Source organism: Heterodontus francisci, unplaced genomic scaffold, assembly GCF_036365525.1.
Source record: "Heterodontus francisci isolate sHetFra1 unplaced genomic scaffold, sHetFra1.hap1 HAP1_SCAFFOLD_216, whole genome shotgun sequence".
In the NCBI taxonomy this organism is placed as follows: domain Eukaryota; kingdom Metazoa; phylum Chordata; class Chondrichthyes; order Heterodontiformes; family Heterodontidae; genus Heterodontus; species Heterodontus francisci.
The window spans coordinates 1,773,948-1,800,934 of NW_027140566.1; the positions used below are offsets into that span (position 1 = coordinate 1,773,948).

At 41.4% G+C, this 26,987-nt stretch overlaps 1 protein-coding gene across 1 annotated transcript; it reads right to left on the minus strand.

Moving 5' to 3' along the window:
- Positions 1-252: 252 nt before the first annotated feature.
- On the minus strand, positions 253-21,075 carry LOC137360161 (scavenger receptor cysteine-rich domain-containing group B protein-like). Its single transcript, XM_068025711.1, has 5 exons — positions 21,030-21,075; positions 13,564-13,596; positions 12,204-12,518; positions 5,129-5,325; positions 253-360 (listed from the first exon to the last, which is right to left on the minus strand). Exons 1-5 carry the CDS (start codon positions 21,073-21,075, stop codon positions 253-255), a joined length of 699 nt encoding a protein of 232 aa, XP_067881812.1.
- Between the last annotated feature and the right edge of the window lie 5,912 nt (positions 21,076-26,987).

Consider the following 26,987-nt stretch of genomic DNA (forward strand, 5'->3'; position numbering starts at 1 on the left):
GACACCTGTACTGGGATATTAAAGAACTATTCTGTTGGAATGTGCAGCACCTGAATCGGGTTGGGATCAGTGTCCCAGAATAAAGGATGAATAGGGTTGTTACAGGAACCTTAAACTAGTAAATGGGTGAGGTGAGGCTGGTGGGGGGCGGGGTGAGGGGGCAGAGCACAGTTGTAAATGTAGCATATCTAGGTGCTACAGGGAAATGGAAAACTAAAATATGCAACATTTGAGTCAGACCATTTTACGGTTTTACATCACGTGCCTTTGCGCTGAAAACAGCAGTTGCTTTCTTGAAAAAGCAGTTGTTCGAAATTCTGACAGACCGTGACGTTTTGGGCCATGTCCTCTGCCCATTGTCTGGAGAAATAATTGTAATTGGTGGAAGCTGTCTGTTTATGTGTCGTGCAGAACGGGAATGTGGGCAGGATCTGACTACTGTTAGGTTATTACATGTTCCTGTTCTGGCTGTTATTGGTCAGTTAATTATATTCCATGAGAGGTCAGTAGATGTCATTATTCTTGCTGCTGATTCGTCAGTTATTGTGCATTGTGGAAAGTCAATCCATGCTACTGTTCTGGTCGTGGTATGTTGGCTGCACAACAGGTGCTTGTGCGTTTCTCGAGGAGGGAAACCCTGATATTCACTGAGGAACAGGCCACTTTTAGGGGGAAGGTCTTGTGTTTATCGATCTCCATAGCTTCCCTGACGCAGTGAACGGCACAAGCCTGCCATCAAAGAAGCTCAACTCAATGACCACAGCGTTGAATGGTCCAATTCCAAACTCAACCTCATCTATTATGGACTGGCTTGCAAGACACGGTAACATCATAAGTATAAAAGAGACCAAAAACATGCAAAAATGCAAAATATAATGCACAGATCTTCGTGAATGGCAGAGATACAATGAATAGCAAAGGATGACAAAACAGTTCGCAAGAGCTCCAAAGCTTTTACAATAACTTCAGAAATATATTGTCATTAAAAGCAATGTGCTCTCATTACGATGACAGTTGTGATATTATAAATGAAAATAAGGAAATGGCAGGAATTATGCAGAATTACTTTGCATCAGTATTTACATGCACACAACTTTTATTAAGGTTCTTTGTTGCCACAGTCGGCCAAATGCTGCCCTGACATTGAGGGCAGTCACTCTCATCTGGAATACAGCTATATCATACATGTTTGTATAAAGGGTGTGATGAGGTCTGAAGCTGAGTGGTCCGAACAAACCCAAACTGAGCTTCACTGAGCAGTTTATTGGTAAGTACTGCATGATAGCGCTGTAAACAACACCTTCCATCCCTTTGTTAATGAAAGAGAGCAAACTGCTGGATCAGTAATTAGAAAATTGCAATTGTCACACTGCTATTTAAAGAAGGTTATCGAGTGAACCGAGGGAATTATAGACTGGTTAGCATAACAGCAGTTGTCAGGAAATTAATAGAGTGTACATTTAAAGATGGAGTGGCTGATCACCTTGAAAAGTTACAGCTAATCAGAGAGAGCCAGCGTGGATTTGTAAAAGGTCGATCATGCTTGATGAACCTGATCAAATAATTTGTGGCGGTAACTGAAGTGGAGGACAGGGGAACCTCAATGGATGTTACTCAGATGAACTTCCAGAAAGCACTCAACAAAATCCCTCGTAACTGATTGTTGGCTAAAGTTGAAGCTCATAGAATTTAGGGAAAATTATTGACCTACTTAGGACGTTAGTTTAGTGGCAGGAGATAGACAGCAGGGATAATGGACAGATCATCTAACTGGCAGGATGTGAAGGCTTCGTCCCGCAGGAACCTCAACTATTCACCATATTTATTAATGGTTTAGATGACTGGATAGAAAGCCACATATAATTGACATACTCAATATTACCATTAAAAGACACCATCAGCCATATTGTAATCATGTATATTTTAAGCATAACTTTACAAAAAAAAAGATTCAGTGACTGTGTAAAACTATTTCAATATTGGTGAGTGTGAGGTGTCCAATTTGGACTTTAAAAGATTACAGTACTTTCTAAATCGCCGGACGCAGCACAGGGAAAAGAGACTTCAGGGTCATGGGCAAGTACAGGAACGAAAAGCAAAACAGCCAATGGAATGCTGTGCTTTTTATCTAGTGGAATGGAATACAAGGGGCTAGAAATGATGCTGCAGTGAAAAGAAGAAAACAGGCCAGGCACCATCTGGTGTAATGTTCAGCTATGGGCAATATGCGTTGGGAAGGATATGTTGACCAGGGAGACTGTGCAGCATAAGAGATGCTAGAATGATTCATCGGCTTCAAATGTTTCTGTTTTTTATTCATTCACAAGATGTGGGTGTCGCAGGCAAGGTCAGCATTCGTTGTTCATGCCTCGAAACCTTTCACAACTGGGTGACTTGTTAGGCTATGTAAGAGGACAGTTAAGAGTCAACAACATTGCTGTGGGTCTCTTGTCACATGTAGGCCAGACCAGGTAACAATGGCAGATTTCATGCCCTAAGGATATGACTAAACAAGATTTTTTTTTTAATGACAATCGACAATGGTTTCATGGTCACCATTACTGAGACTAATTTTCAATTCCAGATTTATTAACTGACTTTAAATTGCACTGGTTGCCTGGGGCTCTGGATTGCTAGTCCAGTTACATTAACACCACGCCACTGCCTCACCTCATTATGAAGTAGGATTACACAAACTGTGGCTGGGTTCCCTGAAATTTGGAAGAGACTTGTCTTGATGTACAGAGAGATTTGGGTATTCAGGTCCATTGTTCCCTGAAGGCGGCAACGCAGGTCAATAAAATGGTCAAGAAGGCATACGGCATGCTTTCCTTGATCGGACGGGGTATTGAGTACAAGAGTTAGCAGGTCATGTTACCGTTGTATCGGACTTTGGTTCGGCCACATTTGGAATACTGCGTGCAGTTCTGATCGCCACATTACCAAAAGGATGTGGATGCTTTGGAGAAGGTGCAGAGGAGATTCACCAGGATGTTGCCTGGTATGGAGGGCGCTAGCTATGAAGAGAGGTTGAGCAGATTAGGATTATTTTCATTAGAAAGACGGAGGTTGAGGGGGGACATGATTGAGGTGTACAAAATCATGAGAGGCATAGACAGGTTGGATAGCAAGTAGCTTTTTCCCAGAAAGGGGGTTCAATTACAAGGGGTCACGAGTTCAAAGTGAAAAGGGAAAAGTTAAGGGGGGATATGCGTGGAATGTTCTTTGCACAGAGGGTGGTGGGTGCCTGGAATGCGTTGCCAGCGGAGGTGGTAGACGCGGCACGATAGCGTCTTTTAAGATGTATCTGGACAGATACATGAATGGGCAGGAAGTAAAGAGATACAGACCCTTAGAAAATAGGCGTCATGTTTAGATAGAGGATCTGGATCGGCGCAGGCTTGGAGGGCCGAAGGGCCTGTTCCTGCGCTGTAATTTTCTTTCTTCTTTGTTTTTTGTTTTCACATTCCCAGCCTATCTCTTCCAGCTGCTGAAAAGTCTTTGGGAATTCTGCAGGTGAGCTACTTGCCACAGAATGCCGATCATCTGACCTGCTCCACTCGCCACTACATTATGGTAAATGGTCTAGTTCAGTTTCTTGTCAATGACAACACTCAGGAGGATTTGATGATGGTAGTGAATTCACTGATTATAATAGCTAGGGGAGATGATATTGTCTCTCTTGTTGGAAATAGTCATTACCTGACATGGAGGTGGTGAGTGTGTTACTTTCTGCCCATCTGCCCAAGTCTAAATAATGTCCTGATCTTGATGGAAGTGGGCAGGAACTGTTTCTTAATCCGAGGAATTGTGAATGGAACTAAAGACCATGCAATCATCAGCAAAAAGCCGAACTTCGGACATTTTGATGGTGGGAAGGTAACTGACCAAGCACCAGAAGTTACTTGGGCCTCAGAGAACAATTAGAAAACACATTTTTCTATTAAAACCGTGGAAATCTGGAACATTCCCGAAAGTAAAGAGCGGTGGATGTTACATTTAATCTAAATTTTCATGACTAATATTGATACATTTTTGTTAGCTCGGTGTATCAAAGAATCCGGTTCAAAGCGAGGTAAAGAGACTTGAAGAACATATCATCTATGATATAACTGAATGATCGAACAGGCTAGTGCAACTGAAAGCTGTGTACTGATAATGTGGATATGTGTCCGATCCTGTCATATTTAGCGCGTAAAATACACACATTCTATAAAATAACTTTGTAATCTTTCAATTCTGGCCTGATTGCACTGAGCAGTGCTAGAGTACAGCCGTTCTTTTATACCCTGCCGTTCAGTAGGTGTTAACGTGGGCACAGTGGAGCAGTGGTTAGCATCGCAGCTCCAGTGACCTGGATTCAGTTCTGTGTGTTGCCTGTGCGGGGTTTGCACGCTCTCCCTGTGAATGTGTGGGATTCTGCCGCGTGCTCTGGTTTCATCCCACAGCAAAAGACTTGCAGGTCGAAAGTAAATTGACCATTGTAAATTACCCCTTCTGTGGGTAGGTGCGAGGAGAATGGTAGGTAATGCAGGATTAGTATAAATGGTTGGTTGTTGGTCGGCAGAGACTCGGTGGGCCGAAGGACCTGTTTCAGTGCTGTATGACAAAAATAATAACGTGGTCAGGGAGGGTCAGAAGGCTATTGTAATGTCGGATCATTCGTGGTGTTCAAATTAAAGTATCGAAATAGGCCAGTGCATATTCATTTAGTCAACTCCCAACTGTTGCAGCCAATATTCAATTATAAATATACATTCGGTGCAGTGGTAAACAAACTTGTGAAAATTCTGCTTCTTGCAGAATAAATGTTAAGATTTAGAACCATCTTGTTTACCAGTAATTGCGGGTATTTTGTACCACATTACACCAGACCTTCAGCAGTAATAGTAAATTATAATGACTAGTTTCGATATTAACCTTTCAGATAGAAACATGGGAATGCCACCTTTCTCTGATTTCCAAATATTAAGCAGGAAGTTGTCTGCTTTTCAGTAAGTCTGTACTCACCGGAACAGATCACACTGGCATCGTTCCTGTGGCTGCACTCCAGCTGAGTTCCTTGAAAAAGACGGCAGTCCAATAAACTGGATTCGTTTCCAGTGCATTCAAAGATATCAGTCCGTACGAGCCCAGTGCCCTCTCCAAAATGAGCAGAACTTGGCACCGACACGGCGACTCCACACTGAAGCTGACTACAGACCACATTGGCGTCTTTCAAATCCCAGTCAAGGTCACACACTGTTCCCCAGGTTTCACCGTACTGGATCTCCAGTCTGCCTGAGCATGGAGAGTCTCCGGATGTTAGTCTAGGAGATCTGTGATCTGAATAAGCGTATTATATCATAATTAGCGGAATACATTATTAATCACAATAATACAAATAGTTATATTTCAATACGCATCTTATTAATCACACATCTGTGAACAGTCGTTCTCAGATTCTGTTCAAAACTGATTATGCTGGATTTCCTGCATCACTACTGCTTATAATGTGACAGAACTGTCATGTTTAAAATGTTCCTTTATTTATTTATAACTTCCCCAGTCGCCGTCACTGTAACTGAGAAACATGCACTGTGTCAGCAGGTAGAACTAGGCAAGAAGTATTGTGTGACAAGAACTGGTGCTAGGAGTACTGTTGTTCATATTTAACATAAAAGATTTCGAGTCAGAAAAGGGACGGACAATTGTAATATTCACTAATGACATCTACTTGGAGCAATAGTTAGTACAAAGGCAGATTGTGAGAAAAATACTTTACGTTAACGAAATTGTAAGTGAATTTTAATGCAGATAAATGTACACTTACACATTTGGGTAGGAGTACTGAGAAGCCATATTCCTTGGACAATGATAATCTAAATTGCATCGAGGAGCAATGGGATTCAGGGGTACAGACATAAAAATCAATAAAATATCAATACATGTTAACAAAGCTCTAGGAAATACAAAAAAAGATAGAGGTTTGTTCATGAGTGATACGTTGAAAGGGGAGTCACACCCAGCACAAGGAAATATTTGGTGTTGATTGGGAGTAGGTTGATTGGGTGCTAACTGGTCAGTGTTTCCCTGCTTTTCTAGGCAGTGTGTAACTGAGCAACTTTACACCATATCAGTTGAATCCTAGTGCTTTAACTGCTGTAACTGTACTGGATCAGCTTGGCTAGAGTTGTCGCTAGTTTCAGAGCACTGATCTTCAGTACGACAGCTGGAGTATTATCGGGCCCTTAACGTTTGCTTTGTGCTGTGTGCTCAGCCGCTTCTTAATGTTGTGTGCCGTAATCTTCGGAATGGACCAAACAATAGAACGCATTTGCACAGCGCTAACCCATTGACATGAATTATCACATAATACTTCTCACCTTTTGTCAGTCTGAATAACTACCTTTAACCACACTTTGTTGATTGTTTTGTACCCAGTTTTCTACTGTCTGTCATGATCACCCTTCAAAGCCCTTCATATGAAATTAATTATCTTGAAACCACATTCACAGTTTTAAGTTTAAAAACTGGACAGACAGTTTATGACCAACAAGCTGCAGCAGTCAGCATATAATCATAGAATGTTCACAACACAGAAGGAGGCCATTCAGCCCGTTGTGTCCATGCTGGTCCTCTGTAAGAGCACCTCAGCTCGTCCTATGCTTCTGCCCTTTCTCCATAGCCATGCAAAGATTTTCTCTTCAGGTGCTTGTCCAATTCCATATTGAAAGCCACAATTGAATCTGTCTCCAACAGACTCGCAGGCAGCACATTCCAGATCCTAACCACTCGCTGTATAAATAACTTATTCCTCATGTCACGTTTGGTTCTTTTGCCATCCACCTTATAACAGTGTCCTCTGGTTATTGACCTTTCTGCCAAGAGGAACTCTTCTTCTCTATCTACTCTGTCTTGACCCCTCATGATTTTGAACACCGCTATCAAATTTACTCGTAGCGTTCTCTGTTCTAAGGAGAGCAACCACAGCTTCTCCAACCTATCAATGTAACTGAAGTCTTTCATCTCTTGAACCTTCCTTGTAAATCCTTTCTACACCCATTCTAAAGCATTCACATTCTTCTGAAGTGTCGTGCCCAGAATTGTACACAATACGCCAGTTGAGGTGAACCCAGTGTTTCACAAATGTTCATAATAACTTCCTTACTTTTGTACTCGATGCCTCTATTTAAAAAGGCCAACATTCCATTGCCCTATTAACCACTTTCTCAACCTGCCATGCTGCCTTCAACGATTTGATTAGAAATACTCCCAGGTCACTCTTGGCTGCAGTCACTTTATAATTGTACCCTTGAAAAGAGACCGGCAGCTAGCATTAAAAGAAATCCCAAAGTTTTCTCTGGACAGAGAAATAGTAAAAGGGTGGTAAAAGGAGGAGTGGGGCCGATTAGGGATCAGAAAGTGGATTTACATATGGAGGTAGTGGGTATAGTTGAGGTATTAACTGGATTCTTTGCGTCTGTCTTTACCAAGGAAGAAGATGCAACACAGGCAATGGTGAATGAGGAGGTAATTCAGATACTCGAGGGGTTTAAAATTAATAAAGAGGATGTATTAGATATAACCTGTTATAGATGAACTTACACTTTGAACATCCAAATTAGGACCAGGAGTAGGCCACTCAACCCCTCGAGCCTGCTCCACCATTCAATGAGTTCACGTTTGAACTGATGACTCCGCATTTCCACCTGCTCCCGTTAACCTTCTACCCCCTTGGTTATCAAGAATCTACCTACCTCTGCCATAAAAAAAATCAAAGACTCTGCTTCAACTGCTTTTTGAGGATGAGAATTCCAAAGACTCACGACCCTCTGAGAGAAAGAAATTCTCCTCATCTCTGTCTTAAATGAGCGACCCCTTATTTTTAAACAGTGACCCCAAGTTCGAAATTCTCACACAAGGGAAAACATCTTTTCCACAACAACCCTGTCAAGTCCCCTCAGGATTTTATGTTTCAATCATGTCGCCTCTTACTCTTCTAAATTCCAGAGGATGCAAGCCCAGCCTGTCAAATCCTTCCTCGTATAACAGGTCACCCATTCCAGATATTAGACCAGTAAACCTTCTCTGTACTGCCTCCAACGCATTTACATCATTCCTTAAATAAGGAGACTAGTACTGGACACAATATTCCAGATGTGGTCTCACCAATGCCCTGTGTCGCTGAAGCATAGCCTCCCTACATTTGTATTCAATTCCACTCACGATAAATTATAACATTCTCCTTGCTTTCTTAATTCCGTGCTGTACCTGCATACCAGCGTTTTGCGTTTCATGCTCTGGGACACCCATATCCCTCTGTATCTCAGAGCTCTGCAATCTCTCAGCATTTAGATAATATGCTTCCCTTCTATTCTTGCTGCCAAAGTGGGCAATTTCACACTTCCACACATTATACTCCATTTGCCAGGTCTTTGCCCACTCAATTAACCTAATTATATCTGTTTGCAGACTCCTTATGTCCTCTTCACAAGTTACATTCTTACCTAACATTGTGTCATTAGCAAATTTAGCAAGCATACTGTCGGTCCCTGCATCTAAGTCATTTCGATGAATTGTGAAACGTTGGGGCCCCAGCACAGATCCCTATGGCACACCACTCGTTACATCTTGTCAACCAACAAAATGACCCATTTATGCCTACTCTCTGTTTCCTGTGAGCTAACCCATCTTCCATCCATGTTAATATGTTACCCCCTCCACCATGAGCTTTTATTTTCTGCAATAGCCTTTGATGTGGCAACTTATCAAATGCCTTCTGGAAATCTAAGTACAATACATCTCCCAGTTGCCCTTCATCCACAGTACATGTAATTCCCTCAAAGAACTCCAATCAATTGGTGAAACATGATTTCCCTTTCACAAAGCCATGTTGACTATACCTGATTACCTTGAATGTTTCTAACTGCCCTGCTATAACATCTTTAATAAAAGCTTGTAACATTTTCCCTAAGGCAGGTGTTAAACTAATTGACCTGTAGTTTCCTGCTTGCTGTTTCCCTCCTTTTCTGACTAAAGGAGTTGCATTCGCTATTTTCCAATCCAAATGAACCTTCCCCGAATCTGGAGAATGTTGGTAAATTAAAATTAACGCATCAACTACCTCACTTGCCACTTCTTTTAACACCCGAGGATGAAGTCCATCAGGTCCCGGGGACTTGTCAGCCTGCAGCTGCAACAATTTGCTCAGTACCTTTTCCCTGGTGTTTGCAATTTTCTTGAGTTCCTCCGTCCCTTCCATTTCCCGACTTACAGCTAAAACTGGGATGTTACTTTGAAACTCAATAGTGAAGACTGATGCCAAATATCTGTTCAATTCATCTGTCATCTCCTTATTTTCCATTATTAACTCTCCAGACTCATATTTTATAAGTTCAACGCTCACTTTATTACCTCTTTTCTTTATTTTTAAAAATATATGTATATATGTAAACTCTTACTATCTGTCCTTATATATCTATCTAGCCGTATCTCGTCCTCTAATGTTACTTGCCTTATCAATCTTTTCGTCATCCTTTGTTTTTAAAAAAATATTCTGTCCAATCTTTTGACCTGCCTCCCATCTTTGCGCAATTACAGGCTTTTTCTTTAAGTTTGATCCGACCTTTGGCTGTCTTCCTTAACCACGGATGGTGGGACCCACTCTTGGAATGTTTCTTTCTCGTTCAAATGTGAGAAATTGTGTATTCTGAAATATTCCCTGAAATGTCTGCCACTGAAACTCTATTGACCTATCCCTTCACCTGATTTGCCAATTTACTTTAGCTAGCTCTGCATTCATGTGCTCATAATTGCCCTTATTTAAGTTTAAAATATGAGTCTTGGACCCACTCTGCTCTCCCTCAAACTGAATGTAAAATTCAATCATATCATGATCGCTGCTACCTAGGGGCGCCTTCACTGTGAGGTCATTAATTATTCCTACCTCTTTGCACAATACCAGGTCTAGTATATCCTACTTTCTGGTTGGCTCCACAAGGTATTGTTCCAAGAAATTATCCCGAGAATATTCTATGCAGTCCTCATCTAGGCTATCTCTGCCCATCTGACTTTTCCAGTCTAAATGTAGGCGAAAATCCGCCCCTAATTATCACTGTACCTTTCTGACAGGCTGCCATTTTTTATTCATTTATAACCCGCCCCACAGTGTGGTTAATGTCAGGTGGTCTGTACACCACTTCTGACAAGCAAATTCTTGCCTTAATGATTTTTCATCTCGACCCGAACAGCTTCTACATCCTGGTCTCCTGAACTTAGGTCATCCCTCACCATTGCGCTAATACCATCATTAATTAACAGAGCTACCCCTCCACCTATTCCTAGCTTCTTGCCCTTCCTAAATTCCATGTATCCTTCAATCTTCAGGTCCCTGTCTATATATATAAATGAACTAAACTTTGGTGTACAGGGCACAATTTCAAAGTTTACAGATGATACAAAACTTGGAAGTATTGTGAACTGTGAGGAGGATAGTGCAGATCTTCAAACGGACATTGGCAAGTTGGTGGACTGGGCAGGCAGTTGGCAGATGAAGTTCAATGCAGGGAAATGTGAAGTGATTCATTTTGGTCGGACTGACATGAAGATAAAATATAAAATGAACAGTTCAGTTCTAAAGGGGATACAGGAGCAGAGGGACCTTGGTTTAATAGTGCATAATTCATTGACGGTGGCAGGCTAGGTTGAGAGAGCGTTAAATACAGCATACACGGCCCTGGGCTTTATTAATAGGTGCATAGAGTGCAAGAGCAAGGAAGTTATGTTGAACTTGTATGAGACACTAGTTTGTCCTCAGCTGGAGCATTGCATCCAGTTCTGGGCGCCGCACGTGAGGAAAGATGTGAGGGCATTGGTGAGAATACAGAGACGTTTCATGAGAATGGTTCCAGGGATGAGGAATTTCAGTTATGAAGATAAATTGGAGAAGTTTGGATTGTTTTCCTTGGAGAAGAGAAGGCTGAGAGGTGAATAGACAGCGATATTCAAAATAATGAGGATTCTGCACAGAGTAGGGAGAGAGAAATTGTTTCCACTGGTGAAAGGATCGAGAAGGAAATGGCACCGATTTAATGCATTTGGTAAAATAAGCTAAAGTGACATGCGGAAAAAGTTTTTCATGCAGCGAGTGTTAAAGATCTGGAATGTTTGTCTGAGAACGTGGTGCAAGCTGGTTCCATTGCAGCATTAAAAATGGAACTAGACAGTTATATGAAAAGGAAGAATGTGCAGAGTTATGGAGTGAAGGCAGGGAAATGGAACTGAGTGAATTTCTCTTTCAGAGAGCCCATGCAGTCATGATGGGCCGAATAGTCTCCTTCTGCACTTTAACAGTTCAGTGCTTCTGTGATATTGCCTCTCCTCCGTGTTCCAACCAAAATGCATCAGTTCACACTTCTCTGCAAGAAATTACATCTGCAACCTGTCCGCTCATTTCACCAGCCTCGCTTTATCCTCTTGAAGACTATTGCTATCCTCCTTACTGGCCATGTTTTCAGGCAAACGCGCCTCTTTTCTTCCAATAGTTCAACTGTGTTGAGTTGAATCGTTGCAGCTACTTCCTGAACTATCTTAGCTCCTTTGTTTAATATTCTGTGCATTTTACTTTCTCAATATTTCCTAAAATTTAAAAGACAATGCGCAGGCAGCGGTGGGATCTTAACGCGCAGTTTCCTCTTGTGATACCCACAATAACTGCGGACCCATTACTTCAGCTCCCCGAGGCTGAGAAACCTGCCTCCCTCCCTCCCCTGCTCCCCAGTCTCAGCTTCACAATCTGTGTAATACATCAGATCTGAGGCCAAGCGATGATTGCAGGCGGACAGCCGGTCTGACAGTGCATGCCAGGTAGCGGCTGCTGGGTTGATGAATGGAGAGTTGGATTGAGGTTGTGACATTTCCAGCCGTTCAGATAATTCACTGCGGATCAAGGGAAAATCTCAATGGAAACTGCACTGTCTGTATTGTAAATGTGCTGAGTATCAGGTATTTGCTGCTGCCGGTGGAGAATCTTTATTAAATATGGTGCTAATGATATAATTTTAAACAGTGATCCGAACATTAACATTAATTCTAACCGGAGATTACTGGAATTATTAACATCTGACTTTCCAGGTACCGACCATCCCGGATTGTTTTACTTTTGCTTCTTCCCAGATTCTATCAGCCGCGGTGGGAGACGGGAGACTGAGAAAGATTTTTACCTGAGCAGATGGCACCGGCATCATAGGAGTGTGAGTAGGAATAGTGATCCCATTGAGCTGACTCACAGTCCCGCAGAGCGGCCTCGGTCCCGCTGCACTTTACACTCAACGTCACAATGGGTCCGGACCCTTCCCCAAAGTGAGCCCAGCGTGGTGCAGAGACCGCAGTTCCGCAGCCCAGCTCCCGACACACAACAGCGGCGTCCTGCAGGTCCCAGTACGAGCCATACACAGTCCCCCACTGTCCCCTGTAGTGTATCTCCACTCTCCCAGCGCACCGACTGCCCCCATTCGCCAGTCTCAGCTTCACCATCTCTGTAAAATATCAGAAATATCATCAAGCGGTTATAGTGTGTTAAACCCACAGGTTCCCAGCGCACCGACTGCCCCCATTCACCAGTATCAGCTTCACCATCTCTGTAAAACATCAGAAATATCATCAAGCGCTTATAGTGTGTTAAACCCACAAGTTCCCAGCGCACCGACTGCCCCCATTCACCAGTCTCAGCTTCACCATCTCTGTAAAATATCAAAAATATCAGCAGGCGGTTAGAGTGTGTTAAACCCACAGGTTCCCAGCGTACAAACCCTCCCCATTCACCAGGCATGAATTGATAGGAACATCAGTCTGCACTCAGAACCCTAATAAAACCCGAAGTAAATATTACACATAAAAGAAAAAGGAAACTGAAATACTAATAAACGGTGCAAACGAGCAGGGAACCAGGAGACAGCCGGATATTCCCACCAACACAACTGCTCCAATGGGAACGAGGTGGCGACAGGCTCAGAGTCGATTGAACCGGCAGAAGTGGGGAGATGGGCGTGGCTATAATGATCTCATATTTAAGTGCTCAGTACTGATTGGGCGAACACAGTGAGATCCCAGCACCACGAAAGAGCAGGGGAAATTGCCCCCTCACCCAACACAGCCAATAAAGATAGGGCTGGATGATGATGTGATCAGGATGTCAGCACAGATTGGTGAGGTGGACCTTTGGACCGGCAACAATGTCAGTGGAGGTGATTCTTCACACTCTGCTCTTCAGAGACCCTTAATTATTGTCCCACCACATGAAGACAGCAGTCATCTCTTAGCTAGGTAACAGTGTGAGTGGAGCTGATTATTCTCACTCTGCTCTGCAGAGACCCTCAGTTACTGTCTCTCCACATGAAGGCAGCAGCCATCTGTCAGCTGGAATTAAAGATCTTTACTATCACAATGAGCGACACACTCCCTTTCTGACTAGCAACAGGGCAACGTGATCAAAAAGGTGCTGAGACTGTCGCCCAACTTAATATTTAATGGGATGGGTTGGAGCAGAGAGATAGCAGATAGTGTGAAAAAAAAGGCGATTACCTGACTGGTCAGCCTTACTGTTCCCAGGTCTGCCTGAAATGAGAAGTTAACAATTAGAGTTCACTGGGAAAAGAAATGAATGAAACTGTCAGAAAGAAAAGACACAAATGCAACTAACTGCAGGGTCATTATTCCCAACACTTTGCGGAAGAAATTATAAGGGATATGTGATTTCATTCCTTAAAACAGAAAATACAGTTTCTGCATCAAATTAATATTGGTAATGGGCCTAAATGTATCCAGAATTGTTTTCACATATACACACACTGACACCCGGATACACTCTTCCCTTGTGGCGGTGGGTGGGCCTTATGTATTACCAGTGTGAAGGTGCCTGAGAAGGTGGTGGTGATGATCCTCTCCCTTATAGAATTTTACAATGAAACAGCACAGAGGGATGCCATTCGGCCCTTGGTGCCTATGCTGTCTCTTTGTCAGTGCAGTCTAATTAGTCCCACTCCCTTTCCCCATCGCCCTGTAAATGTGTGCTGATGGTGCTCTGACCATTGATGACCTGTGTAGGTGCCCTGAGAAGAGAGTGGTGATGGATCTGCTTTTCAACTCACTGGTGATGGCAAGCTCAGTGAATTCAGTATTCTGATCTAAAGTTCGAGAAGGAATGGGAACATTTAAATTCTATTAAAGATTTTCCGATCCTGTGGTAGATTCCGATGCCTTTTAATTTACTGCAAAGTCTTCCACCTGTAACTTTCAAAGTTTCTATAAAGGTTTAATTGGGCCTTTCTGCTGTTCAATAAAATATATAGCTTCCTCAAACAAAACAAAACAAGATGAAGGATCTGTCAGTCTCCTAACTCCCTGCTGACTGTGTCTTACTAAGTTGCTGCTGTTCCGATTCTCTTGTCACCTGCCTCGCCGACGTGCCCTATTCTTTTACCCGTTAATGATGTTCGATCAATGGTCCTCCCGTTTACTGGTTAAGTGTTTATGCTTTTTAAAAATGCAGTCTGTCGGTTGACTCTCCCAATCCCCCTGATGACAATTTGTCTCACAGATCTCCAGGTGTTTTTCTATTAACACATTATATACGATGGAGGGTGTATTGAGCTGCTCCCCATCTCGCTGATCGCAATGTGTCTCACAGATCTCTAGGTGTTTTTTTAATTCTCAACATTACATACTATAGAGGGTGTGTTGACCTGCTCCCAATCCCCCTGATCACAATGTGTCTCACAGATCTCCAGGTGTTTTTACGATTCTCAACATTATCTACTATAGACGGTGTGTTCATCTGTACCAATCCCCCTGATCACAATTTGTCTCACAGCTCTCCGGGTGTTTTTCTATTCACAACGTTATATACTGCAGACAGTGTGTTGACCTGCTCCCCAACTCCCTGGTGAAAATATATCTCCCATGTATTGTTGTCTCTTTGTATACTCTGGTGATATATTATTGCCAACGGGACACCAATTCCTGTCCGCAGCTGTGCCTTCTGAGTAATCTTGAATGTGTTACATTTTCCCAACTATTATCTCATTGGTCTCTTTATGCTCCTAATTCGATAATGTAAATAGTGTGTGACTTCCTCCCAGTAGGAACCTTAGTATTCCTACCAACTTTTCGTGATAATAGTCAGTTCCCATACATCCCCTTTTCCAGTGACCCAATGACAGACGAGGGGGAATAATCTTTCATTATTTACTGATAAACGGTTCCAATCTCAGTGTTTCTGTAGAGTCCGTGAATCTTCTTCAATCCATTCAGTCATTTCACCTACTCTTCATGCATTTATCATTTCAGCCTGTAACCACCCATGACACACTGGACTTTTTTTTCCAGATAATCCAGTGGTTCAAGGAGAAAACCCACGAGCACCTTCTTAGGGAAACTAGGGATAGACAACACATAGGTGCAGAACAATATCGCCAACATGACGATAGTGCTTCAAGAAAACACCCCGCCATCCCATCTGGCTAAGTAGGGTTGTTCTGTAAATTCTGGCTAGCCAGCGAGCTCATATCCCGAAAATGAATCTAAACAATCTATAACCGAGATTCCCATATTTGTCTATTCGACCAGTTTATTTCTTACCATCTCAGATAAATGTTCAGTCGTTCCCCTTTCTCAATCATGACTATATTTCCATTTATCTGCACTACTCATATCTGCTGACTCCTCCATTTGGCTCTCTTATCCTTCCTCACAATTTGTAACCGCTCTCATTATTTTTCTTGAAAATGTTTGAATGCATTTCTTTGTGTACCGTTTTCCAAATCACCTCCACATACAGGGAATATACCCATTATTCCCAAACTCTTCTGGTCGGCCTCCATCCCGAGGTAAACTTCAACTGATCTAAAACTCTGCTGCTGTTATCCTGGCTCGGACAGTCCCGCTCACCCGTTTCCCCAGCTCTCACCGACAAGTGGTAACTCCCGCTTCCCACACCTCAGATTTCGGCGGTCGCACCATTACCTTCCTGATGTTTAGACTAATGGGTTTGGTGTAAAACTGTTAAGTTATTTTAACATTTTATACTTATGTCAACTTGCTATTGTACCGTATTACTACAAACAGTAACATGGAAATATTAATTATAAATAACAATCAACTCAAAGGAGGTGAACTGAAACGGGATAAACGTGGGATATACAAAGACCAGAATTTAAACTCTTGAATGTGTCACAAAACCAGGGATGGAGTGGTTTAGGGATTACAAAATACAGTCAGTACAAAGAGTTTATAAGTACATGCTTGTCACGGCAGATTATTAGGTGGGTCAAGAATCAAAATAATTATATTATATCAAACTATTTTAGTTCCAATTTGAACTACTTCCACAATTAGGTGAGCTCTTGTAGATTTCAGAAGCAAATTAATTGATAGAATTACAGTTATTGTAGCTTGCACTCACAAGCAAAGCACTGGACAGAAGAAACTCATATCAAACAATCCGGATTCTGTGCGTCAATAGCATTATCTGTACGTTTTAGCAATCACTATCCATAACACATCAGCTAGTGTCTGAAGAAACGTTGCCACGGTTAGAAATAACCAAACACGCATCAAAAATTTACAGTACCGAGACAATTTGTTCTGGGCCCTGTCTATTGAATTGAAATATGCAAACGAATTCAGGGTTTCTTCCACAGGTGATCAGAGTATGGGACATGTGGAAGGACATTAAAGAATTTAATAGGAGTAGGATTAGGCCAGACTGCCTATGCAGCCTACTCCGGCATTCAGTAAAATCATGGCTGATCTCCTGCCCCAGATCTACTTTCCCACCTTTACCCAGAGACTGGGAAACAACTCCAGATCTTTCATTAAACACTGCATCGCACCATATAAAAAGTATGGGGCATGTGGAAAGAGATTCAGAAACGCGTCTGGATATTAAATATTACATCAAATGTATGAATCATATAGAAAGAGACTGAGAAACACTAATTATTACACAACACCGTGCACCTAAACGTATGAAATAGAAAGCATGATTTAATGTGAAAAGGCTTTGTTTTGAAGATTGTCGGTGACTAAATAAAACTGTTCATACGTCAAATCCCCTAAAAACAGTAGCATCATTTCTGGAGGGTGTAATTGATAACTCTAATAATAATCAGTACAAATGTAGCAATATTGATTGCACCTCCTGTTAATATATTATACAATATTTATTGTCCTTTCTGAACGTTCCAAATTCTGTAAGAACTATTTAATCTAATTCTCTGTATCACACGGCACTTCACTGAGAAATTCTGGGGACAGATATCTCAATGTGGGATGAGTCGGCTAGATGCAGATTGCAGTATACTGCAGTTCTCACTCACATACACTCGATTGTAACACTGAGCAATTTCTACTTCCAGGAGTCTCCGTTTTAAACGCCTCATTAGAATTTTAACTCCAGTCTTCAGCGTCTGTACGACAGCCATAGGAAACAATATAAAACCAACTCTTGGGGCATTTATGTTCAGTTTTGGTACTAAAACTGAATTTAACTCAATTCTCCTCTGGAAATACAATTAAATGTTAATCAGATGACAAATATTAGATCCGCTTTTGCTGTCAGCGACAAAAGTGGATAACAGTTGCCTATTTGAATTTGATGAACTTAAAGTCAAACAGGACAAAATGTATTTAATGACAAATTTATAAATTAAGGAAACTGTTTCAATATTCACTTTATACGATCTCAATAAATGACAAATTAAAATAAATATGCACATTTCGTATAAATTGATTTTGATCTGGGGCCAATTGCTAAAAAAAAAAGATTCAGGGAGTCAGATAGATTTCATACTTTCTCTTTGTTCTTTGGCTTGCAGAAAATACTCTTAAATGACCTTCAAATTCAGGATTTTAGAATACAATCCATTTTACAAAAACAAAAGACAATTCATCATGGAGGTATGCAATAACATTTCGGGAGAGTTTTCCTGTCGTGAACCAGCATTTGTTGTCGATAGACATTGACAAATGTAACCAAACCCGCACTGGAAACAATGAGAAACTGAATCGAATCATCCACTGAAAAACTCTGCAAAAATATCGAGCAGGTGGAAGGAGATTATTCAAGATATCTCATTAAACAATTCGCGGTGTTTTACATAAAAGGAGCATGTGGAAGGATACTTTGCCACAATTATTATTACTTGACACTGTACATATGAATATGTGAAATAAGTTGAGAATTTACAATGCAAAGTTCTACAGTTGCAAGGTCATCATTAAGAAAACAATAACAAATGGAAAATCCTCCGGAGATTTTGGAATGTTCAGTAACATTATCTTTTGGAGAGGCACGTCACAATTACAGTAATAACTAATGCTAATTGAAACAATATTGGTTCTGCCTCCAGTTAATATTATGCAATATGATAAGATCATGTACAACACTCTAACGTGGAACAAACTATTTAAATTATTTCAGTTCCATTCAGTATGTCGCACAGGGTCAGACAACACTTCTACTGTGAAATACCTGGGACAGAAATGCCCATGTGGGTTCATTCGGCAGTAGATTTAGCTTTGACTGCTGTTCTATAATCCCTGCATTACCATCGACCCCACACCCCAAACCGCGAGACCTTCTACTCTCTCAGTGATCACGTTCTACTGCTAGATTGCTGTGTTTAAATCATCTGCTGAGAATTTCAACACCAGTCAGTTGTGTCGGTACAAGAGCATCAGAGGACCAAATAAAACAAATTGCCACGGTATTTGTTTTCAATTTTGGATTTAAATCAAAGTTTTACACATGTCCCTCCTGGGGATTTAGACGACGTGTTAATCAGATGCAAGCTATTATAAAAACAATGTTTTCTGATAGCAAAAGAATGAATAATTGTTCCCTATTTAAGACTGACGGAATGTAAAATCAAACCATCAGCTCAAGCTCCGTATTCAATGTGAATTCTACAAATGTGATAAACTATTTCAATATTCTCTTCATATGATAGCAAAGAATAACATTTTTTTTGTCATAAAGCATGCCTGCTTTTAAAAATGATTCTGAGCAACTAACGATTGGGGAAAAGGCTACAGGGATTCATACTTGCTTAAATGTTTATAGTTTCTGTGGTTTGAATAAAGTTTTCTTTAAATAATCCACAAAACAGGATTTTACTCTCCAATTATTGCATATTCATGGAAATATAATTCGTTAAATACAGAAAGTATCTGATAACACTGGGACTACGTTGTCCTGTCAGTAAACCAATAAAGTATTTTTATAGACAGAGATTAATAAATGGAACCAAACACACACGGGAAATAGTGAGAAACAGAATGGAATCATCAATGGAATAACACAACAAACATCGAGCCGTTGGAACAATAATAAAGAACAATATCGCTAACTCATTACACACTACATGGCACTGTGTTAAAATATGTGATTGGGAAAATTGAACTATCTTTAGGCACTGTACAAAAATGAGGAAATAGTAGAATTAATTTAATATAAAAGAAATTGATCTTGAAGATCATCACTAACTGGTCAATAATACAGAGCAAATTCCCCAACGATTTAGGAACTTTCAGTAACATCATTTTTTGCAGAGTGCTCGTGAAAATTATACTAACAATAAAAACGAATTGAAAAATATTGGTTCCATCTCCAGTTGAGTGGTTATTATAGAATGAATATAACACTTCAACACTGAACAAATTACTTTAAAACATTTAGTTTCATGAACTGTATCACAAGGAGAGCAGACAACACTTGTATCGAGAAATATCTGTGACAGGAATGTGTGTGGCAGTTCATGTGGGCAGTTGATGTAGTTTTGACTGATTTTCAACACTCAGTGAAATAACTTACACACAGACCTCGAAACACTCTATTCAAAGAAAGATGGCACTCTACTTCTATCAGACGCGCTTTAAATAATCAGATTAGAATTTCAATTCCAGCTGGCTGTGTCAGTATAAGAAACACAGGGGGAAATATAAAACAAACTCCCGCAGTCTTTGTGTTCGATACAAATTCAACTGGGAATTCAAAATACCCGTTAATTCGATGTAAAATATTCCAAACTCGTTTCATGTAACCAAAACAATATTACTGTCAGCAGTAGCTCAATTGCCAGCACTCTGGCCTCTGAGAAAGGAGATGGTGGGTTCAAGTCTAATTCCAGAGACTTGAGCACAAAATCTGGGCTGCCACTCCAATGCAATACTGAGGGTGTGCTGCACTGCCAAAGTGCTTTCCATCGGAGGAGAAGTTAAACCGAGGCTCCGTCAGCCCTTTCAGGTACACTATTTGGAGGAAGGGCAGGGGAATTATCCCTTGTGCTCTGGCGAATGTTGATCCCTCAATCAACATCACACACACAAAAAAAGTATTCTGGTCATTATCACATTGCTGTTTGTCGGCGCTTGCTGTGTGTAAATTAGCAGCCACGTTTCCTATATTACAGTATGGACAACACGACAAAACAATATCGAATTGACAGCAAAGCACTTTGGGACGTCCTGTCGTCGTAAAATGTGCTATATAAGCGCAAGGCATTTTTATATAAATGGAGGTTTATTCCTATTTGTAGTTGAAAGAACTTAAAATTGAAACATTCAATCCAAAATTTGTAGTAAATGAAACTACTACAAATTATATTACACAGTATCCATTTCATACCATCCCAATGAATGACAAATGTAAATAAAATAGATCCGTTTTCCGTAAATTGATCTCAGACACTGACATATTCTATTCTAACAGCGAAGTGTCTCTTATTCTAACAAACCCTGCTTAAATCGACCCATGAGATTTTCAACGCCTGTCTGCTCTGTGCGAGCGGCTGGTGGAAGGCAATAAACAAGTGCCGATATTTCATTAAACTCTGCACAAGAAAATTAAAATGTATAAAGCATTATTTACTTTCCACATCTCCTGAATTTGTTCTGTATTAAAGATGATAATTAGATTAATAATATATATCTTGTAATAATAATCAGTGTATCAGTAAATAACATAATGCATTCAATAATCTGTAACTTACAGTTCAAAAGCTGCAGAAGAGACAGGGTCAGGAAGGTTCGCATCATCGTTCCAGCGCTGGGTACAGCGATGAGAACAGAACATTACCCGAACGCTGTTCTCAGACACTAAGAGCTCCTTACAGCAGCTTCTGAAACTTTGGCTGTTGTGGAAATTAATTCTTTGAGAGAAGTTTCTGCAGAAACCAATGTTTCCTTCCAAATAACCAATAGATTTTGACTTGTGTGAACCGTGAATTACAAGCTGGTCAAATCAACCAATGAGACGAAATGTGACCATTAATGGATAAAATGAACCCAGGTTCCAACTACCAGCCTATCCTGTGAGGATAATGACGTGTGACAGTGTGAAAAGTAAATGAATCACTGATCTGGCGTCCAGATCCTAGATTCATAGATGCACAGGAAAGGCCATTTGGCTACTTTAGTCAGAGTCGTCCCTTTGAAAGAGCTGTCTAATTTATTGTCACATATGTAGCTTTTTCTCGTAACCCTGCAAATTATTCCATTGCAAGCACTTGTTTAATTGTCTTTATAAATTCCTCTGGAATCTGATTTCATCACTCTTTCGGGTCGTGCTTTCCAGATCTAAACAAGCCTCAGAGTGAAGAAATGTCTCTTCACTACCTTTCTAGTTATTCTGCCGGTTCTGCAGAAGGTCTCGGACCCAGGCCCATCTCTGGAACTGCAGAGAAGAGGGAGGTGAGGCAGGGTCACCAGAGCAAGTACGCAAGGCCCCAGTGAGAGGGCCTGGGCGGTTTTCATGTGGTGCAGGTGGAGGGAGGTCCCGGGGAATGAACTGGTTCCTGGTGGGGGTGCTCTGTGCGTCACAAATTGGCCATGAAGGAGGCAACGCCCCACCCCACCCACAAGGCCACAGGGAGAATGCTTCGTTTTTCAAGGTGTCCTCTCCATGTGGTGGAGGACATCGCTGCTGGTAAGATCCCAGCGGCGGTGGAATGATCCCATAATTGTCTCTTAATCGGCCACTTAAGATCCTCAATCTGCCATTGGACGAGAAGGCTGTTGTTGGCCTATCCTGCTTCCGGGATCACTGGACGATGGGGAAGCACTGGGATCCCCATCATGCCAAATCCCTAGCCACACACCGCTTTTCCCTATGCCCCCTCCCCACCCCTCCTGGCTTCCAATCACGCCTCTGGGGGCCAGTAAAATCCTGACCATGATCTCTGATGACAAACGTAGTCATGAGGGGAAATAATTTCCGCATTCTTACTCTACCATAACCCCTCATTATTTTGAACTCTGTTAGATCTGGGACGGCGGGACTGACGTACGAGGAGAGATTGAGTCGGTTAGGATTATATTCGCTGGAGTTCAGAAGAGTGAGGGGGGATCTCATGGAAGCCTACAAAATTCTAACAGGACTTGACAGGGTAGATGCAGGAAGGATGTTCCCGATGTTGGGGGACTCCAGAACCAGGGGTCGCAGTCTAAGGATGCAGGTAAGCCTTTCAAGACAGAGTTAAGGAGAAATTTCTTCACCCAGAGAGTGGTGAGCCTGTGGAATTTGCTCGCAGAGAAAGCAGTTGAGGCCAAAACATTGTATGTTTTCAAGAAGGGGTGAGATGCAGCTCTTGGGTCTAAAGGGTTCAAAGGGCATGGGATGAAAGCGGGAACAGGTTACTGAGTTGGATGATCAGCCATGATCATAATGAATGGCGGAGCAAGTTCGAAGGGCCGATTGACCTACTCCTGCTCCTATTTTCTATGTTTCTATCCCACTGAACTTTCCATGCTCCAATAAGAAAAATCCAAGCTCCTGAATTCTCTCCATGTAAATGAATTCCCTCACCCGTGGTGCCTTCTTGATAATCCTCACTTGTACGTTTTGCTGGGCCTTGAAATTCTTCCAAGGTATTCATGCCCGGAATTGCACACAGGAGGACAACTGAGTCATAACAATTGATCTATAAAGTCGTAGCTTGATGCCCGTTATGTTTGAATTCAATAACCCCATTTTCAAAGCAAATATCTCGTACAATTTCTCAATTAGCTTCTCTACTTGCCCTGCAATCCTTAAAGATTTATGAACATGCATTCCCCTGTCCCTCTGTTCTTGCACCTCCTGAAAATGGTACTATTTATGTTATATTGACATGATGTTTTCACAATGAACATCACTTCTGACTTGACCACAATAAGTTGCATCTACCGTTGATTTGTCCATTTCAGCAGACTGTCTACCCTGAAGTCTGCTATAATAATATTCACGATTTAATGCAGAGCCATGTTTTTCACCATCCACAAATGTAAAAATTATACATTCTAATCCCAAGTCTATGTAATTTGCATGTAGAAAGAAAAAACAGTAGTCTTAAGACCAACACCCGGCAACAGCCACTCTCGCCTGTCAGAAGAGCATCCATTCACCATTGTTCCCTCCCTCCTGTCTCTTACCCTAGCGACTTCTCGAGCTGACATCGTCCCTTTAATAATATGCATTCCCATTTTCTGAATAAGTCTGTTATGAGGTACTTCGACTTTTTTGGATGCCCACATACACAAAGCCTGCTTCAGCCTCTTACTTGATTGAAGAACTCAATCAGCTAAGTTACACGCAATTGGCCTTTCATAAATCCGAGATGGTTTTCTCATCTTACCCCATGCTTCTGCAAGTGAGAATTAATTTTGTCGTTGATCAAGGCCTCTAGCAGATCTCTCAACCTTCACTGTGGTTAGACAGATTAGCGTGCAGTCACAAGATTTACCCTCTCCTCTCGTTTTGAAAACATTTGCCAAATTCCAGTCCTTTGGCCCCAGTGCGATATGCAAGGAGGATTGAAACATTGTGGTCAGGGCTGATCTTATCTCTACCCAGCTTCCTTTATCTCCCAGAATGCTTCCCATCTGGACCAGGGGTGTTGTCGACATTTACTGACAAACTGTTTAGCAACGCGTTCCCATCTATTTTATCCTATGCAGGATCTCTACTTCCCTCTCCTCGATTGCGACATTAATTTCAGCCTCTTCTTTTTTGAAGCTAGTTGCAAATTACTCATTCTGTACCTCAGTCACGCCCTCTGCCTCGACAGGAATATTTATTTGCTTCTCCATAATCGGCTGCACCATTCCTTTATTTTTACTTGTATATGTTTTACAATATTTCTGATCCCCTTTACTGTTAGCTGTTAATCTTTTCTATGTTTTGCCTTTGTCCTTCTTGTATTCTTTTCCAATTCTCCCTGTACACTCTGCTTTCTATTTGGTTTGAGATTATATTCTTGAATTGGAATTTGTAATGAATCCCTCCTTTCTCTTTTCCTTTCACTGACAATTCATTTTTCATCCAGAGAGTTCAGCATTTAATTCCCCATCTTCACCTCTAGACTTGAGTATTCCAATGCATTCCTGGCCAACCTCCCTGTTTGCATCCTCAGTCATCCTGAGGACATCCAAACCTCTGCAGCCTATATACAACTCTCGCCAGGAGACGTTCATCCATCACCTCTGCAATCGCATTAGCTTCTGGTCATGCACCTTAACAATATTGAAATTCCCACGTTTATTTTATAATCTCCCCATGAGCTCTTCTCTCGCTATCTCTGTAATCTCTTTCAGTCCTATCAGATATTTGTCCTCCTTCAATTCCGGATACCTGAGCATTCCCAAATTTAATCGCTCCACCGCTGGTGGTCTTATTTGCATCTGCCTAGATATCAAATTCTGGAATTCTCTCCATAAACCTCTGCCTCTCTACATCTTTTTCCTCCTTTAAGATGCTGCTTAAAACTTACCACCTTGACGAAGCATTTGGTCATCTGCCATAATATCTGTTAACGCTGCTCGCTATCAAATTGTGTTTGATAATATGACTTGGAAATTTTAACTATGTAAGGACACCTCATCAATAAGAAGTTGTTGATCTTGTTTTCCACCTTCTCCTTTACTCTTCTCCAGTTAAAAGTGTGCTTTAGAATGAAGTGTATTTCGCTCTCGGTGGCTGAAAGGGCCTTTGAACCTTTCCATTCCAGTTCCACTATTATTCCTTCCATCCTTCCTTAACTGTGATGAAGTTGCCCTCACCCTCAACTTTCACTCCACCAGACTCTACATTCAATGAAATATCCTCCATCACTTCTGCCAACTTCACCACAATGCTCCCACCAGACATCCTCTACTCCATTTTCAGCATTCTGAAGGTACAGCTTGACCCACTGTTCCTTCACTCAAAACACCCACTACTCTTCCAATGTCACCTTCCCATGCAAGTGTTGGTGATGCATGACCTGCCCTTTTACCTTCTCTCCTTCAACTGTCAGGACCACAAACAGTGATTTATTTGCATTTTTGTCTTTGTTTAATCAATGTATTAATTCTTAACAATTGTCCTCCACACCATGGAGATGAAGCATACCTTCTGCAATTACTTTGCTGAGTACTTCCTTTAAGTCCCTTAGCTTCCATTCACATGCCATTATAATTCGCTGTCCCACTCACAGCTGACCTCTCTGTACTCAGCCTCCTACATTGTTCCAATTTTTCTGACTCAGCATCAACTTCAAAAATAAACACGTGGGAACTACTGCCACCATTTGTTTTTGACAGCAGGTTCTGGTAATGATTCTGTTCTTCATTTAATCACTACTGCCTTCCACCCCATCACAGTTTCTCTCTTTATCTCCTTCCTCTGTTCCCATTTTCCCTGCCTCTGTCCTTACTGAAACACTGTTACAGCACAAACTTTTCCTGTTCTGAAGAAAATTCTCTTTCTCAAAATGCTGCCTCGCCTACTAAGTAGTTCCAACATTTTCAGTTCATGATTTAGATTTCCAGCATCTGCAGTATTTTGACTTATTAAAGAAGTTGATGTCATAGAGAAATGTGGTGAGGTTGCAATTGAATGTAAATACATACACACAATAGATAAATAACTTCGGAGAGAGTGGCAAATGGGAATATGATGGGATCAGGAAAGTAATCTTCTTCGGCACACACTTGGTCAAATGTTGACTTGTTGCCCAGGGCAGCCACCTCGATTACCATTACCACCATTACTAGCAATACAGCAATCACTGTTTTTCTGCTCAGTTTTGCTGTATTTGCCCACTGTAGAACAGCAGAGTGTATCTGAGACATTCCTCTCAAAACTGCTGCACTCCATATAAGGACTGTGCAGCTTTATTGGGAAAACTGCCAAATATTTGAGGAAATGTGATCTCTAATTGAGACTGTCGAGAGACGCAGAACACACTGAGACACTGAGTGGTCATCATAAGTTGTGAATGTTCACCATCGTTGAACTATACAGGGAGGGATGTGATGTGTTTCCTCTAAAACAAAGGAATCTGTTTTCTGGAAGTTGATCACTTGGAGTCAAGAACGGCTTTCCATTGCCGAAATATGTGAAAAGCAGCTCACAGTCTGCAGAGCCTCAGAACAGCCACTGCGTGTTTTTCTGTTCTGTTGAACTGAGAGGAAGCACCTGGCGTTGTGGTGATTTCTCTGCTTCCGTTTTTCTTGCCTGCTGCTCTGTAATGTCAAGATACTGCAGCAGCATATTAAAACTCGGAATCTGAAATTACGTTGTTTAAAATCCAGAAGGCCAAAGTATCGGGGGAAGAATTTCTGGGCAATATCATTAATTCATTGGAAATATTTGACAGCTTAGTGTCTGCAAATAAACGTACCTCTTATCACAAAAACTGAATCACAGCACAGAATATCTGTAATCTGTGTACAATTTCCAAATGTATAACACACAATATCAACAGGCCATGATAAATCACTCTGAGTCCAATTCAATCAGCAAAGTCAGATACACCAAAGCATCAATTCTCGCTGAGGTTTTAATTTAAAATAGAAGAACCCATGAGATGTTGCCTGTCCAGGTTCATGAAGCAGGAATACTGTTAAGAATCAAATACAATCAGGAGGATTGAGCCTGTGTTAATGTAAAGTGTTAACTCGCTGCGATCCGATCACTGGAAATGCAGCCT